This window comes from Diachasma alloeum, unplaced genomic scaffold (genome assembly GCF_001412515.2).
Source record: "Diachasma alloeum isolate Michigan unplaced genomic scaffold, Dall2.0 Dall_scaffold_00203, whole genome shotgun sequence".
In the NCBI taxonomy this organism is placed as follows: Eukaryota; Metazoa; Arthropoda; class Insecta; order Hymenoptera; family Braconidae; genus Diachasma; species Diachasma alloeum.
The window spans coordinates 2,376,849-2,394,982 of NW_021680368.1; the positions used below are offsets into that span (position 1 = coordinate 2,376,849).

General features: G+C 35.4%; 1 protein-coding gene across 2 annotated transcripts in view; it reads right to left on the bottom strand.

Annotated features, from left to right (window-relative positions):
- Positions 1 to 1,308: 1,308 nt before the first annotated feature.
- The window catches only part of LOC107036030 (hypoxia-inducible factor 1-alpha), a 42,815-nt gene continuing 25,989 nt past the window's right edge, over positions 1,309 to 18,134 (bottom strand). For both annotated transcript variants that reach the window (XM_015253738.1, XM_015253739.1), the window contains exons 8-13: positions 10,855 to 11,164; positions 10,025 to 10,244; positions 8,560 to 9,142; positions 7,347 to 7,477; positions 6,213 to 6,610; positions 1,309 to 2,379 (exon numbers count right to left, since the gene is read on the bottom strand). In XM_015253738.1, the coding sequence (XP_015109224.1) occupies positions 2,077 to 2,379; positions 6,213 to 6,610; positions 7,347 to 7,477; positions 8,560 to 9,142; positions 10,025 to 10,244; positions 10,855 to 11,164 (1,945 nt within the window). In that variant the 3' untranslated portion in view covers positions 1,309 to 2,076. The remainder of the gene's footprint in view (positions 2,380 to 6,212; positions 6,611 to 7,346; positions 7,478 to 8,559; positions 9,143 to 10,024; positions 10,245 to 10,854; positions 11,165 to 18,134) is intronic.

Below are 18,134 nucleotides of genomic sequence, written 5' to 3' on the forward strand. Positions count from 1 at the left end.
GTGATTTGAGAAACATGAAGACATATATTGACAAACTTTTTTTCTTGCATGCAGGGGAGGATTTTCACCGGTAGTTTGCACTCAATATTTCATAATTATCATTGAGGAGAGGTATTTAATAATTTTTTCGGTTTTCATGTTTATTCTTTTGAATAAATTTGTTTCTTTATTAGTCAAAATAATGATTGAGTTTGATTTAAAACAAAATATCGAAAATTCTTTACAATTTAGTACGATTTCTGCCCCAATTTCCCCTCGAATAATTATAAATCAACGTTTCAACGTAATGAAAGGAATACATTCAAATGAAATAACTGAGGAATTCGGTTGAAATAATTGTCAGTTCAATATAAAAAATTTATAATTGATCCCAGTGATTTTTCACTGTCATTTGAGCCTCAACTTTAAATGTCCTCAAGAGTCATAAAACCAATGGCCTCTTTTACTTTCTCAATAAAGAGAAAATTGAAAAGAAAAATGATGAAAACAAATATTTACAAATCTTGGGAGATTTTTCACCCATTTCGTTATTTTTTTATTCTTCATGTTTCTTTTTTTGAATAAATTTGTTTCTTTATTAATCAAAATAATTATTGATTTTGATTTAAAGAAAAATATCGAAAATTTTATACAACTTTGTACGACTTCTGCACCAATTTCACCTCGAATAATTAAAAAGTTACGTTTTAACGTAATGAAGAGAAGAAATTCAAATGAAATAATTTTCACATCAATATAAAAAATCTATAATTGATCCCAGTGATATCTCACACTGGCAGAACATCATGTACCACTTTATAAGAAATAAAACTATTCATTACAAATGCGCAATGAATGCACCTCGTTCTATTGCGTCAGTGTGTAATTGGACATTGGGATTCACTGCGTTACGTATTTATACTAGTCAATGGCTACACTTATGCATAATGTATCCTTGAATTACCACGGATTAATTATCATTTGATTAAACGACGCGACCCCTGGTGTCTGCATTTCCACCAAAGCCCTCCAGTATTCACCAAAACTCGAATATTCATCATTTCATTGAGATTAATGAAATGATACTCGAATAGTTAAAATAAATTGATCGATTAATAACTGAAACATATGAGATAAAAACAATAATTCGGTAGAGAATTGAAAAATGCATCAGTATGATGATAATTAAAAACAAATATAGAATATACATTGATCTTGTCGTTAGGGAATTTGTGAAATAAGATGAGTCGATTGATTTTTTCAATTTATTATTTGAATTTTGTAGACTTTTTTTTTCCGTTTCTGCAAAAAAAGTTTTTTGAAATTGTTTAATACTCAGGATTTTTTATTTTTTAGTTGAGGGTCAAACAACCCTTAAGGGTTAAGGGTTGACCCTCAACTCCAAAAGTTCTTCAGGATCATTTGACCGTCAAGACCATTTATACTTCAACCTCAAACTGCTTTAAAGGCCATTTGACCCTTAATCTTGAAAGTTTCTTAAGGGTCATTTAACCCTCAAGACCATTTGCCCCTCAAGACTGAACGTTTTAAAGGGTGCACTTCAACTTTAAACGTCCTTACAGCTCATTTGATTCTCAAGACCATTCGACCCTCAACCCTGAACGTTTTTAAGGGTCAATTGGCCCTCAAGACCATTCGATTGACCCTGAAAAACCTTTGACCCTCAAAGTAACACGCTCTTGAGGGTCTTTTGACCCTCGAATAATTCAACCCTCAACTCTAAACGTCCGCTTGACCCTCAAGACCATTCACCCCTCAACCCTGAACGTTTTTAAGGGTCAATTGACCCTCAAAACTATCCGACCCTCAATTCAAACGTTTTCAAAGGTTCATTTGACCCACATTCGCCCCTCAACCCTGAACGTCTCTAAAGGTCAATTGACCCTCAAAGCCATTTGACCCACAACTAAACAAAAAAGGTCTTCTAAATTATGCTAAACACTCAGAAATTACTTTAAAATAAAAAACCCAAAATTGACTCATCTTATTTGACAATTCCACTAACACTTCGCGTGAAGAAAGAACGAAAAAGTGGATTAAGGCCACGATAACATCATTTTCCCCCTAATCAACCCTCTAAACCACTTCGCTGAGGACTCGGAGTAACTCCGAGCCCGGTGACAGGGGTGTTGCGTCCCCGATGCTGTAACCATAGTCATTTATCTCCATCAACTGGGGACTGATCGTCGGGCTCATGGAAGTCATCATGTTTGATGGTATGCTCTCCTCCAGGAGCTTCTTTGGGCTTGGCGACTGCGCATTCATCGTGTACACGGTTAAATAGCGCCTGGAGATGTCGTTGACACGTGGATCCTCAGTGTTTATCATCAGCGGTTGGCTTTTCTCCTGCAGGAGGCGAGGTAAGTCAACGTACGTCTCCTATTTCGGGAATAAAACACAATGAAAAGATAAATTTTGTATTATTCTTCGGGTGGAGGTCTCCACAAGCTCTCCACAATGTGAAGCGAATGAATAAATAAGTAATAAGTAGACAAATGAAAAATATATAAATTGATTCAACTCGATAATTAATTGATTAATTAATTTGAGAGAGGAATGGTGTCAGTTCTGTATTTTCTGAAATTATTTTAATAACAAATCATTTTAGGGGAAAATGGCAGAAGAATTCTTTTTGGACCGTCAAATTCTCTACAAAAAGTGTTTTATAACTATTTTTTTTAATCCCTCATCATTTAAATAATTGTTTTACTCATTATATCAAAATAATATCAATCGAGTATTAATTTTTTTTTTATTCGACTCTGAATATCTTTCTTAATTTTGCAATTATCTTTGTAAGAAGCAGTTTTGAAAAAAAAAATCTCAAAAAATTTTTTTTGAAGATCGTGAAATTCTCCACAAAATCATCTTTTAACATTCACCCCATCCCTACTGACTCATTAATTAACAAAAAAGTAAAATGAAAATTCCAGGGGATCATAAGTGGAAACTATCCACTGCGTTTCTACAGCTACAGGAGATGGGAAGGAGCGATGGAGGGGGGGAGGTGACACACGTGTTTCCACTAAAGAATGAGAATTCAAAAATCTCCTTATGCAAATATAAAAAAAATCATCGATTTCCCGCAGCAGAATTGACAATAATGCTGTCAACTGCATTTTATTTTCAGATAGTTTCATTCTATTTATTTTCAATTTGGGACGATTGGGTAATATGACCATGAAAAAACGTCCACGTGGCAGTGAATGACGTAATAAATCATCTGGTAAAACGAATAGACGAAATAAATTGAGAATAATGGGAGATAAAAACACTTCAATCATAAGAATGAATGAAAAAAATTGCGATCAATTATTTCTCTTGGGTTTTAAACAACTTGACTCAATGTAAAAAAAACCATTTAAAAAATGGGGATTGAATGGTCAGTGAATGATAAAAGTCAATGATAATGCGGGGTAAAACGGAATGATTGGTGAAAAGGCAGATAAGAGGGGGAAGCATTGAAACGCAGCAGACGAGGGTTTCCAGTATAGTATCCACATGTATTTCAATAATATTTTTAATCAACAATTTCCATATATACTTTTTTTCTTCAAAATAGTTTCACAACACCATTTCTCTAGAGAGCGGATGATATTCTCGGTTTATGTATAATGTCTCCGCCCGTACATCACCTAAGTGAATGACAATACAATGAAATTCTACTTTAATTAAATTCTAGTGTAATAAAGTCTTTTTTTTGTGTTTTCGTTGAGTGGAGGCGCCGCCTGGAAATAAGTTTTTCGGTTTTCGAGAAAAAATGATTAAAAGTACTGGGTTTTCCCATGGTTTTTCGGCAGGAATTGAATTCTCGAAATTGGAGTTTTTATTTTTTTTCGATTATTAGATTTTAGCATTCGTAGATGAAGTTTATACACAATATTTGAAGGAAAATAAATTCTTTCGGATACGCATTTTAAAATGCATTGTCGCTCCCATTTTTTTATAATTGAGGAGTGAAAATTCAGTAGTGAAGCGGTTTCCGGTGATTTTATAATCATTTTGTTATTTAAACTTTCCAGTTCTGAATTTGAATTTCGATATTGAACCGTTAGAAAACATTATGAAAGCCTGAAAATATTAGAAAGTTTACTTTTGGAGAGAGATTAATGAAATAATTTAAAAATTTCAATTTTTTAAAATTACGAGCATTTTCTGTAATATATACAATAATTTATGAACAATCAATTTTCCAGCATAAAAATGATCTGTTGGCAATCGTAACAAATTTATCCATATTCAGAATTTTACCAGAAATCGATTTCATGCCCAAAAAAATGAGTTTTACGAAAGTTTAAACAATTTCAATTATTTATTTATAAACAACGAATGTTTAAAAAATAATAATTTTGTGCAAAATGTCATTTTAATGACACTGAATATTCATGATTTTTTTTCGAATTTTTCTCACGCAATTTAATTGACAAATTTGATGATTGAAAATGGCCTCAGCTGAGTTTTTGAGGAATATCTCAGAATCTAAAAGACACAACGAAATTTTTGTGATGACCATTTTTGTGGAGTGAATTGAGGGCTACAAAAAAGTTTATAACAAAAATTTGTCTATTCTCCTTAGATTCCGCGATATTGATTGAAAACTGGCCAATAGTCAAAATCGACTCAAACGGTTTTACCACTTCGCTACTGAATTATTATTTATTGATCATATTCAAAAAACAATTGTATTTTTCCTTTAAAAAATGAAAAATTTATTTCCTGGGCTGCGCCTCCCCTTCAAAAGTAGGAAATTCTGATGTTGAATTATTCAACGAGAATGAATGCAACAGATCAATATCTCCATATTTTCAAGAAATTCAGCAACAGAATTTACATTTTGTCTCATGTCAGCTAAGGCCGTATTACCCTCTACAAATTCTACGATTAATATCGGATGGCCCAAGATTATTAATGAAATTCTCTCATCATAACCAGAATTATAATCATTCGAAATTGAGACAAGACAATAAAAAAATTGATGATTCCAATCTCACTCTTTCGTTCATTCTTTACATATTCAATTGAAGGGAAAGAAAACTTAGAAAAATATATTTTTCGTCGAAAAAAAAGTTCACTTCGAGCATCAGTCGATGATATCAACATATCAGGACTTCCTTTACACTGTCATTTTATCTATAATCACCTCTGCAAGTATAATACGGGATTGATCGATTTTTGTGAATACAAAATGTCCAAAAAAAATTTTTTTTGTGAGATTTTTGTTTTTTATAGATTTATTGGCACCTTCCAGCCTGGGGGAGATGGCGAAAGTTTTATGAATGTATTTTTCTCATGGAGAAATTCAAGAAATTTTTTTTTATTGGAGTTTGAGGGTCAAACGAACCTCACCGATTTTTAGGATTGTATCCGAGTGATCAGAAAGGGTCATTTCACCCTTAATCCAGAACGTTCTTAAGGGTCGTTTGACCCTAACACCGCCAAATCAAACTTTACAGAATTCAAGAATTTTTTTTTTGGTTTTCGATGAAGGTCAAATGGTCTTGAGGGCCAAACAAACCTTAAAAATGTCTAGGATTGAAGCAGAGTGGTTAGAAAGGATTGTTTGACCCCCGAGACTATTGACCCTCAACTAAAAAACATTGAAAGTATTTGATTTATTTTTAGTTGAGGATTAAATGGATTTAGAGGTCGAATGACCCTTAAGGATGTTTGGAATTGAGGGTCAAATCGTCTTAAGGGTCAAATGACCCTCAAGGATGTTCGGAATTGAATGTCAAATGGTTTTGAAGGTCAAATAACCCGTAAGGTCGTTTGGAATTGAAGGTCAAATGATTTCGACAGTCAAATGACCCTCAAGGGCGCTTAGAATTGAGTGTCAAATAGTTTTGAGGGTCAAATACCCCTAAAGGACGTTTGGAATTGGGTATCAGATAGTCGTAAAGGTCAAACGACCCTTAAAAACGTTAAAAGTCATCTGTCAAGTCGTCTGAAACTGAACTCCCACCTAAAACCAACCAAAAAATTCCCTGAACTCCATAAATGCCTCGCTCCCCCTGACCCCCCTCACAAAAATTTCCCCATCTCCCTGCAACCATCCTCAGAAACCTGATAATAATATCCCTAATCAAGCCCACTATCTCAATTTCTCCCACTCCACAAGAAAATTATCTCAGTCCATAAATTGTCATTCACTTCGAGGTGATGCTTTTATCATTAATTTTCGGTTTAACAAGGCAAACGTAACCCGCACTCACATCGCATCCAGAAACAAGTAGATTCATGAGAACGCTGTTAGACTGTCTGACATTTTTCCCATTAACCCCACCACCACCATCATCCTCCTTGAACTCTTCTCTCCTTCCCTCGAAGACGGTTCGTCCGGGGCCCTCAGGTGGCTGCTGTCCCATCAACTGCTCCAGCAGGAGATTTCCCTGCTGCTTCAGCTCATCAACTTCCTCCTGTTGCGTACTCATGTGGGAATTTAATTCTGATATTGTTGTGCCTCCACCAGTCAGCACTGGGGATAAATCGGTTGGAATTTTACTGGCAGTGATTGGTGCACGCTCTTTTGGCTCTTGCGTCGATCTTATGCGTTTTGTTTCGTTACCAGTGTGCGGTGAATTCGGCCCGTGGTGACGCTTATTCGATGGCCCTGAGGTCAGGCGAATGCAAGGGACATTGGAATATAAATTTTTTGATTATTTTGCCAGGTGAATTCAGGGGTGATGCGGTGAAAAGGGGTGAGTTCGATTTTTTTGGTGGAATTATTTTGATCATTTGCTGTGGAAAAAGTCTTGAGATTTAAAAAAAGAGGAGATTATTGCAATATGAACAGAAATATCGAAACAATAATAGAAATTGTAATTTTGGAATAATAATAATGGAATTATTTTTATGATGAGTGATTTTAGAAATTTTTTAGAAATGATTTGATAAAAAATTGCTCCAACAGAAAAGCTTTTGACGTTGTTCAATTTTTTTGTAAAAAGACGAGATAATTGAAGAATAAATGAAAATTTCAAAAGAATAATGGGAGTAATAATTCTGAGATAACAATGGAATTATTTTCATGATTTGTGATTTTAGAGCAGAAAACATCTGAAACTTGTTGTTAAATTATTCATTGAATCTCCAAACCTCACAATTTTCTCAATCAATTCCACAATTATCCCATTATTGAGTCCTCCGATGAGAAAATATCAAATTATTCTCGTAGAAAAATGAACTCATCCCCTTGTCTCACTCCACCACTGAACCAATTCACAAAGAAAAAATTTCTAGTTTCCTGAACCAACGAGTGATTTTAAGAAACTCATGGTTCTGGAAGGCATATGCCTGCAGCCCCCAAAATCCTGTGAATCGTAAGAGAAAACTTCAAAAGCTCTTACCTCTTCTACACGTCTGTCCCAACACCTGGACAGGATCCACCACGTTCTTCTCCAGCTCCTCCCCGGAACTCTTCAAGAGTTTAGCTAGACTGGAGTCTGCGTAACGCCTGGACATCTCGTCCTCAGCGTCCCTGCGCCCCAAAAGTAATATAAAGATAATTATCGAAGATGATTTCAAGGGAAGTTGGAGAAAATGAAAACAAGATTCATTTAATCGCGATTGTTAAGGGTAAAACCCTTACGACCATTTGACGTTTGACCCTCAACTAAAAATGAAAAAAAAAATTTTTTTGAATTGTCAAATGGTTTGGAGGGTCAAATGGCCCTTAACAAAATTCGGGGTTAAGGGTTGAATGATCTTGAGGGTCAAATGACCCTTAAAAACATTTGGAATTAATAGAAAAATGTTTTGAAGGGTCATACGACCTTGTTGGACGTTTTTAGCTGAGAGTTGAAAGGTGTTGAGGGTCAAATGATTCTCAAAAACGTTCAAGGTTGAGGGTTGAATGGTCTTCAGGGTCAAATGGTTCCCAAGGACATGTAGAGTTTAATGTTAAATGGTATTGAGGGTCAAATGACCCTTAAGAACCTTTTCCATTGAGGGTTTAATGATTTTGAAGGTCAAACAACCCTTAAGGACGTTTGGAATTGAGAGTCAAATGGTATCGAGGGTCAAATGACCCTCAAAAACGTTCAGGGTTGAGGGTTGAATGATCTTGAGGGTCAAATGACCCTTAAAGACATTTGGAATTGATAGGAGAATGTTTTCAAGGGTCATACAACCTTGTCGGACGTTTTTAGCTGAGGGTTAAAAAATTTTGAGGGTCAAATGATCCTCAAAAACGTTCAGGGTTGAGGGTTAAATGGTCCTGAGGATCAAACAACCCCTAAGAACGTTTACTCTGTCAAGAATTTAATAATCTTGAGGGTCTAACGACCTCAAGGACGTCAAAAGTCAAGAGTCAAATCGTCTTAAGGTTGACCCTCAGCTAAAAACAGACAAAATTCCCCTGAATTACATCAATTCGTCATTCTTTCCGATCAAAAACCTGATAACCCTCCGATCGTCATTTTACCACGTTTCCCTAGTCATTTGAAGAATGACGACTAAATGATTGTTTTCACTTTTTCCATCATCCCTTGAAATCCTCTCGGATATTAAACACCAATGGAGATGAACAAGAACATTAATAATGAAAAAACAGTAAATTACCATTTGATCTTCTTGTTCGTCCCCTGTGTAGGTCCCCACATGACCATGTCGTCACTAATCAACAGTTGAAGCGCCTCGTCCTGATCAGACATTGGTATGTACGGTGCCCTCAACGCAAGTTCCTCATCAGCAATGACATCGTTGATACTCAGCATCAACATGTCGTCCTCTGATATTGCCGATCCCAGGGGTGTGCTGTCATCCCCAGGACTGCGTAGCGATGAGTCTTGACTCTGTGAGCCTGGACTGCTCCCAAGAACAGGAGTTAAAAGTCCAGAATTTGATTTTTGAATGGAGCCAGGACTCGGCGATGTGTCTTTGTAGAAAAAGGGATCTGTGTCGCCTATCGATGTCTCCAGGGGCTCCACCAGGCTCTCTGGGGACTTGTCGGAGTCGTCTGAGAGCTCTGAACCACTCGGCAACTCGGGGGGGAGGGATGGACTCAGCAGGGGACAGTAGACCTCGTTACCGAGGATAAATTCGTCCAGCATGTCTGAGAGGAATGGAGTGTCTTCCAGGGGGACGCAAACGTCACCTGGGGTTGGGGCCAAGTGCGTGAGGTCCTCTGGTTCGTCTTTCAACACTGTTGAGGGAGAAATTATTAATTTTTTTTTTCCCGAAAATTGTTGGCTGGAATTTCCCGCAAACTTCTTGGAATTTGGAATTAAAAAATTAAATCAATTGAAAAAGAAAATGAAGGAATTGAAGAGATTATTTGAATATTATTTTTTAATATTTAAAAATTAATTTTTCAATTAATATAATTTTTCAATAATTGAATAATAATAATAACTAATAATTTTTTTATTTGGAATTTAAAATTTGAAATTGACAATTTAATTTTTTTATGGAATCACTTTTTCAATTTTTATTTAATTTTATTAGCGGTATTAGTGATTTTAAAGCATTTGAAATCTTCAACTTTTGACAATCTTATCAAATTCTGAAGTTTTCAAATGGAAGATTAATCATTTAAGGGTATCCAAGTATTATTTATAGTTTGGTACAGACCACACTATAGATTCAACCATTTTCAATCATTAAATTTGTTAATTTTAAATTGCGTGAGAAAAAAATGAAAAAACATAAATATTTAGAATCGTTAAAATTACATTTTGCGCAAAATTATCATTTTTTTAAACATTCGTTTTTTATAAATCAACAATTGAAATTGTTTAAACTTTCGGAAATCTTATATATTTTTGGTAAAATTCTGAATATGAATAAATTTGTTATCATTCCAAACAACAGATTTTTATGGTGAAAAAATTGATCGCAATTTTGACTCATAAAAGACAATGTCAAGAGCAATATTTCTGAACCATCAAATCCTCCGTAAAATTCTTTCTTTTCTTTCTCAAAATAATTTAATTTGCAAACAAAATTGAATGTTAATTTGAAAAAATTTAATGTTGAAATTCTAATTATTTTTCATCATTTTAATATTAAAAATTGTCATTCTTACTCGTCAAGCCCGGTTGATCCTCACTGAATATGAGGAAGCCCGTGTTCATCTCCTCGGTACGAGGAGCAAAGATACTGGCTGTCGCTGTTTGCGGTGGTGGTCTGCAATTTCCTGTAATCACCTGATTATCCTGACCAGCTGACAATGAGTTCCTGGTGGCTGCTTGTGAACGAGTGAGGGCGCGGTGCCGTGAGGGATCGTAATCGACCACTGGTTTCTCCTAATAAATGGTTCAAGAAGTGGGGAATCAATACAAATCGGGAGAAAATGTATAGGGGAGAAAGTGATGACTCTTCAGGAACATCCGGTGGTGAATCCGTGTATTATCATTAATCAAATTCATATTTTTTATTCGATTTAGCTCTAAAATTCTCTCAATGATGCGGATTTTTTATTTTTTATGGATTTTCTTCTCATTTTATTTAAGATTTTAATTTTGATTTAGATTCTGATTTTCATTTTATTCAAAGTTTTATTTTTATAAGACTATCCAAAATTATTGAGATAATAATCAATATTTCAGTGAATTAAATTAATGAATAAAAAATATCGAATGAATTGAATTGAACTATTACAATAATTCTAAATTTATCCTTGAAGTGAAAGAAATTTTAAAAAATTTCTTGTCATTACTGTTGTTTTTTATCTCACAAAATTATCAAAATAAAAATGAATAATTGAATAAATAAAACTAATAAAAAATGAATCAATGAATTGACGAATAGAAAAAAATTCAAATTCAAATTAAATAAATTATTCGATTAATTACAACTTTAATGTCGAGACGAGAGAATTTCCAAAATTTTCCCACTATTGTCACACAAATATACCTGGAACAACCAAGGGGATCGTTTTCCCTTGCGCTCGCCGGCGATATCGTTGATCCTCGGGACCCCCTTCCCCTCGTCGGGGTCGAGATCTTTGAAAAGAGATGCTGTAACAGCCTGAGGTCTTGTGCGTTTGACAGGAATGATGGGCTCGACCTCCACTGGAATTTTTTCCGTCTCGATGGGGGCTAGCACTGGGGGGGACAGTAGAATATCTTCCCCCTCGGATTTTGAGGATTTTTCTAGCTTCTCGTCAGCGCTGCGCGCTTCCAACTGGCGCACACTGTACACCTCATCTTTGCATTCGACTCCACTGAAAAAAATAAATACAATTTTCCTCTTGTTCTTTTGATTCTCCGGGGTTCCGATGCGACATTGGCAAATGAATAATTTTCATTATTCATCTTTTGTTATTATATTATACTAGTGATTGATGAGTGAAATATTCAGATTATTTTTGTAGTCAATACAGGAATAAAATTAACTGATTGTATAATGTCTGGGTTTTGAGGCTTCAATGGCTTCAATTTTCAGTATTTACTCCATTTAATCGTAACCTTCAGGATTAAATCCTTATATAATAAATTTGCTTGGGGTTCGATGAAAATATTGACGATCAATATTATCTACTATTCGAGAAACTGAAAGATTCCAGATGTCAATCATCACAAATACAACTTCAATAGATAATTAATTTACTGATTGATCATCAGTTCATCAACAAAGTTGCAAAAAAAGAAAAAAATTGATTTCCACTTCGAGTTTTTTCAAAATATCTCCCAATTTAAAGGAGATATCGAAATTTTCCTTTAAACCTTTTCTGTTAATATTATCCTGATCTACAAAAAACGTTTTTACAAAAATTTCGCTATCCCAATTATTCCCCGAGATATTCCCCAAAATAGCTGCAAGATTAATCCAAATTTTTCTCTTTTCCCTTCTGCGAAATTTTAACTGCGAATGCAATAGCGAATTAAATCCGCACATCACGACTATTTTTACCCAAGCTCCCATGTACATATTTACATAAAATAACATTTTTTAGGATTAATTGCAAAAAGAGAAAAAAAATTGATTTCTACTTTTCGTTTTCGCAAAATATCTCCCAATTTAAAGGAGATATCTAAATTTTTATTTAAACCATTATTGTTAATATTTTCCTGATCTACAAAAAATGTCTCCACAAAAATTTCGCTATCCCAATTATTCCCCGAGATATTCCCCAAAATAGCTGCAAGATTAATCCAAATTTTTCTCTTTTCCCTTCTGCGAAATTTTAACTGCGAATGCAATAGCGAATTAAATCCGCACATCACGACTATTTTTACCCAAGCTCCCATGTACATATTTACATAAAATAACATTTTTTAGGATTAATTGCAAAAAGAGAAAAAAAATTGATTTCTACTTTTCGTTTTCGCAAAATATCTCCCAATTTAAAGGAGATATCTAAATTTTTATTTAAACCATTATTGTTAATATTTTCCTGATCTACAAAAAATGTCTTCACAAAAATTTCGCTATCCCAATTATTCCCCGAGATATTCCCCAAAATAGCTGCAAGATTAATCCAAATTTTTCTCTTTTCCCTTCTGCGAAATTTTAACTGCGAATGCAATAGCGAATTAAATCCACACATCACGACTATTTTTACCCAATCACCCATGTACATATGTACATAAAATAACATTACAGCAACAGTTGAGTATAAAATCGTTCGTTTGCCAATAGGTATCGATTAATTCAGCTCCTGGCTGTTGCATTCAATCCCCAGCAACGTAATATCAGGCCCAATTGTACGAGCTTTGTTACTGCACAATGAAGTGGAATATAACATATCGTTGCACAGTGCAGCAACGACATGTGCAGTAATCGAGTCGTCGGTGATTTGTTCAATGAATACTGAATGATCAGTTCGATGAGAGGCAGTTGCAATCGAGACATCATCTGCACTTATCTATCATTCGACACGATTTTTCCTTTCTTTTCGGTCAATTTGTGGTATTTCTAGCGTCGATTGCATGTTATTTGCTGTTCAGCGCTTCAACTTTGTACGATTCCAATAAATATGTTACGTACGCGAGAACGACCCTCGAACTACTCTCTCCTAATCTTATCAGAACTCTTTATCTGTCTCTGAATTAAATAAATTTCTGGTGACTCGAGAGGGTATTTGCTTGTTGAAACAACATCGAGGGGTTATTGACGATGTATATGGCGAGACTATCTGGAGTTACGAGGGTTGATAAGGATGGGGGGAGGGGAGGATTTTTTAAACTGGTTTCTGGGGACGGGACGCACCCAGAGGAATCGTTCATTTCAACTGTGCAGAGGAGGAAGTTTTGATTTTTCAGGAATGGGTCACTGATTTCCTCGGACATATCACTGATTTTTGGGTGATTGATGATACTGGATACTGACGGGCATAATCCTGCTCATCAGTTATTTTTAACACTAGAATTTCGTGGCGAATTGGTAAAACGGTTCAAGCCGATTTTCACTAAGGATCAGTTTTTAATGAATATCTCGGAATCCAAGGCAAATAACTGAATTTTTGTTATGACCTTTTTTATAGAGCCAATTGAGGGCTATAAAAAAGGTTATGATGAAGAATACGTTATCTCCCTTAGATTCGGAGATATTCTTCGAAAACTTAGTGAAGAGCTAAGTCGACGTTCCACCGATTCGCTACTGAATTTGGTGATTTTTGAGAATGAGAGATGAATCCCTGAAAATCAGTTATATTTTCCTGAAAATTATTGACAATGTCCCGACAAATTAGTGATAATATCCCTAAAAATTTGACTAAGAATCTCACAATCAGCGAGAAAAACAAGTTTTGATTTTCAGGAATATGTTTCATTTTCAAAAATACGCGGGAGTTAACAGGAGTGGGGGTCGCCATCTTGTTTACTCCCTCCCTCTGCCGGGAGTGGCTCTAAACATGGCGGCGCCCCCACCTCGTATTTTCAAATATTTTTTAAAATTATTCATCCCCTTCAGAACACCCTCAAACCGCGTCATCCGGTTCCTATAACGGGAACAAACTTTTAAAGTCATCTTTTAGTTTTTCTCAGTCCCTTTTGGCTGAGAATTCATGACGCAAAGTTGTCCCCGCGTTTCAGTAGTTTTTTTTACCCTCGAGGACTCTTAAGTATAAAAATAATCCTCTTTTTCTTCCAACAAAAAAAAATTGAGAGAGAATCGATTGTTCAAAACGTCATCAAACAGTCATTGATCAACAAATAATTGAGAAAAACCCGTCGAGATTTGTCGACACGTCAGACGTGTCGTAACACAAGGCTGCAAAATGTCATTGAACATCTCTTGAGCATTGAGACAATGCAGTGCTGAAGAACCAGCATTAAGAACAAAAAATAAGTGTTTCTGTTTGTGACAGATGAACGCTATAATGATGGTGGGGATTGGGTAGGGGTTAGAGCAGGTTAAATATGTAGCGGGTGTCGTTATAAATAGAACTTGACGGCCGCGATGAATTTTCCCTTGCGCAATCGAGCACGTGCAAAATAGAGTAAATAGTGAGATATCCATCGGGCAAATGTTATTCCCTTTGAACACTGACCACTATCATCAACTGTTGAATTTTCATTGATCCAAATTCTAGGCTACGTCTCCACGAATACAACGTAAATAATTAATTAATGAATCGGATTGTCAATTAATTAATGAATTAATTGATTATTTATTCAGATGAGAGAATCGATTTTACGACAGATCAAATTCGTTTTTTTTTGGAAATATCTTGGAATAACATAGAAAAATTGTTATGGAGAATTTTTTTGTGGAGACAATCGAGAGCTGCGAGAAAGTTATTAATTCGTTAAAACAACGCTGTTAATCCCATTTTATCACTTCATCAATTAATTAATTGTCAATAGCATATATTTTTGATAAATTGTTTAAAAAATCATCTCTATGATCTGTTTGCTTTCAAAATCCATAAAAAAATTATTTAAATAATCGTGTTTATTTTCACTTTATCCTCAAAAATCCCAAAAAGGCATTGAGACTCAAAAAATACTTGAAAAAACTTCAAACAAGTTCCTTCACCCAATTAAATCTATCAATGACACAAAAAATTGTTGAAAAATTATTCTCATTCTCTATTTATTCTCAATAATCCCAAAAAGTCATTGAGACCCATAAAAATACTTCAAACAGAGTTCCCTCACCCAATTGAATCCATAACTGCCCCAAAAACTTCATTCGCAATTATTTATCGCCTCATAAACCCTCACAATATTATTATTAAAAACACTTCCCGCAGTTCTGCAGACGTGAGAAACAAAATATTAAGCCCAGTACGTATTTATACAGCAGTAGTAAGCCCACGTGCATTACAAGTTCGAGATGCTTCAAGATAATTTTGATGTGAATTTACTGCTGTGCTGAGAGTAGCCCCGGACTCGATTGAGATAATAGGAACGGAGCAGGGGGCGATTTTCTTTAATTTTAGGAGGTAGGTGGCATCTGATGAATTGCGCGGGGCTGAGGGAGATGATGAGACGAAAAAATTGAGGGAGGGAGAGACAATCGGGGCTTTGGACTCTCGATGGGAGACTCGTAATATTGCATTTGTCGTCAACGACGAGCCAACGTGCTACAATTTTATCATCTGTTTGACGCTTCAGCCTGTTGTTGACGTATTTTTATGCCCAATGGGCTCATTTATTTATTCGTTTCGGTGGGATGCTGGGAGAATCTAGGGGTAGAAATATTTTCAAGTCGTGAGCAAACTCGTGTGTAGCTGAAAAAATTTTACTATTCATTTTCAGGAAAGTTTCAGGGATTCGTCTCTCATTTTTAGGAAAATGTCACAGATTTTTAGGGATTCATTTCCAATTTTTAGAAATTCATCACCAAATTTCAGGGATAAAAATCACTGATGATCAGGGTTATTCCAGTCAATGTTCACTATCACCAAATAATCGATTATAGACTTATAAAAATTAGTGACGTATCCATAGGGATCAGTGGTATGCCCCTGAAAATCAGTGACATGTTCCTGAAATTCAAAACTTTTTTTTCCTGTGATTGTGAAATGCTCTGAGTTTCATCCCCAATTTTTAATGACATTATCATTAATTTCCCCTGAAATCATCACTAATTTTCAGGAAAATGTCACTGATTTTCAGGGATTCATTTCCAATTTTTAGAAATTTATCACCAAATTTCAGGGATGAAAATCACTGATGATTAGAGTTATTCCAGCCAGTGTTCAATATCACCATTATAAAAATTAGTGACGTGTCCGGAGGGATCAGTGACATGTTCCTGAAAATCAGAACTTTTTTTTTGTGATTGTGGAATTTAACGAGTGTTAAATTCTGAAATTCAGTGATTTTACCCTCAATTTTAAGTGACATAATCACTAATTTCCCCTGAAATTATCACTGATCTCCACTATAATCATCAATTTTCAGAGATCTATCTCTAATTTTTAATAATCCATCAGCAAATCTCAGTGATAAAAATCACTGATTACTCAGGATTTTTCTAGTCAGAACCCGTATCTCCAATAATTGACAAGACTTCAAAAAATTCGTGACACATCCCTGAAAATCAGTGACAAATTCCTGAAGATGCCTGCCATCTTCCTGAAAATCAAAACTTTTTTCTCTCAAAAAACTGTAAAATCCTATAGAAACATGCCATCACCACCCCCACAGTCCCCCTCACCACCACACACTCCACTGCATAACTCTTCAACACCAGAAAATAAGAACAAGTTATATTGTGTACCAGTGGTCACGACGCAACACCACCCGATGAAGTGAGATAGCCAACGATTATATGCAGAGCAGCTTCTCTCGGCTGATCGCTTACGTAAGTCGCGTGATTGTATCCGTATGATACTGTAGTTTAAACACCACGGAACCGATAAACATCAGTCACAAGTGAAAAAAACTGCAAAATCCCCCACCCCCCCGCGAGTAAACCAAAAGAACCATAAATGAAAAATAAAAAGATCAACTCCAATCCGCGAAAAATCGCGAACGTTCGCGAGAAGATCGATGAATTATTTACATACTTGTTTTCCCTTCCAAATGTTTATAAATATATTGAATAAAAATATCCAGAATCGCTGAGGTGAATGAATACTTTGGCTTTCGTGTGAAAAACTCAGAGACGAGATATTTTTCGGGTAATAAAAACAAAACGATCGTGTGTGAGCACGAGAACGCACTGTCGTGCCAGCGCGATGCCGCAGGCGAGGGAACTCACCCCTCTTCAAACATCAGTGTCACTTGCGGGGGAGGAGAGGGGGAGGGAGGTCCTCCCCCTCCTGCCAATGCTTTGCTCTCTTTCTTTTTTATGCAGCTGTCATGCTCGGACTTTGTCGCTCGTTGAAGTAGTTGGGGATTTTAAAAGGCCGATTGTGGTTTCAGTTGGTTTTGTTTCTTGTGATGTCAATGGTGTCAATGGTGATTGTCGGAGGGTTTTTTTGGGCTGGGAACTATTGGGAGAAGTGAAATTTATAGGAATTTTTATTGCTGTAGATGTGTAAAGTTAAATTTAATGGTAAAGCTTTTTTTGAGAGAATGTTTCGGAATTTAGGAGATGAAGAAGTTTTTGTAAAGATTATTTTTGTGGCTTTCATTGCGTTCTATAAAAAACATTCTCATTATTTCATGAATCTTTAAAAATCAGTCTCATTTATGAGGGGAGGCCTTTCCCTCCTCCCGTTGGACACAATAATTGCGCTAGTTCCAATTTGAAAACGAGTTCGGTTTTCGGGGAATATCTTAGGATCTAATAGAGATACCAAAATTTTTGTGTAAATCTTATTTATAGCTCTTGAAATTCCCCATAAAAAAGGTATCAACAAAAAATGCGCTATTCCCTCTAGATTCAGAGATATTTAATAAGAAAAAAACAAACTTTTCAGATGCATTTCTCAAATTCAATTCAACAGTTGAGTATTTGAGTATTTTTGGAAAAATACCCTTTAGGGATATTATTTTGTTTCAATTATTATTATAGAATATCACGATTGTAGAACATGATATAACAACTGGTCGATCCCCCTTCAATTCCACCACATCTGCCTGGACTCAATCACAGAATTAAAATTCTCCTCTTCATGAATGAAGGAATTCAAGCAATTTTCCCCTGTTACATGATATCTGCGCGAACAGTACCTCTCGGAGAGTTGATTGAAAAGCTTAATTAGTTGTAATTGCATCCGAATAAAGAGCACTTGGAATTGAATAACAAGACGAAAAAAGAATTAAAGAGGAACTCCGAGGAAGAATAACAAT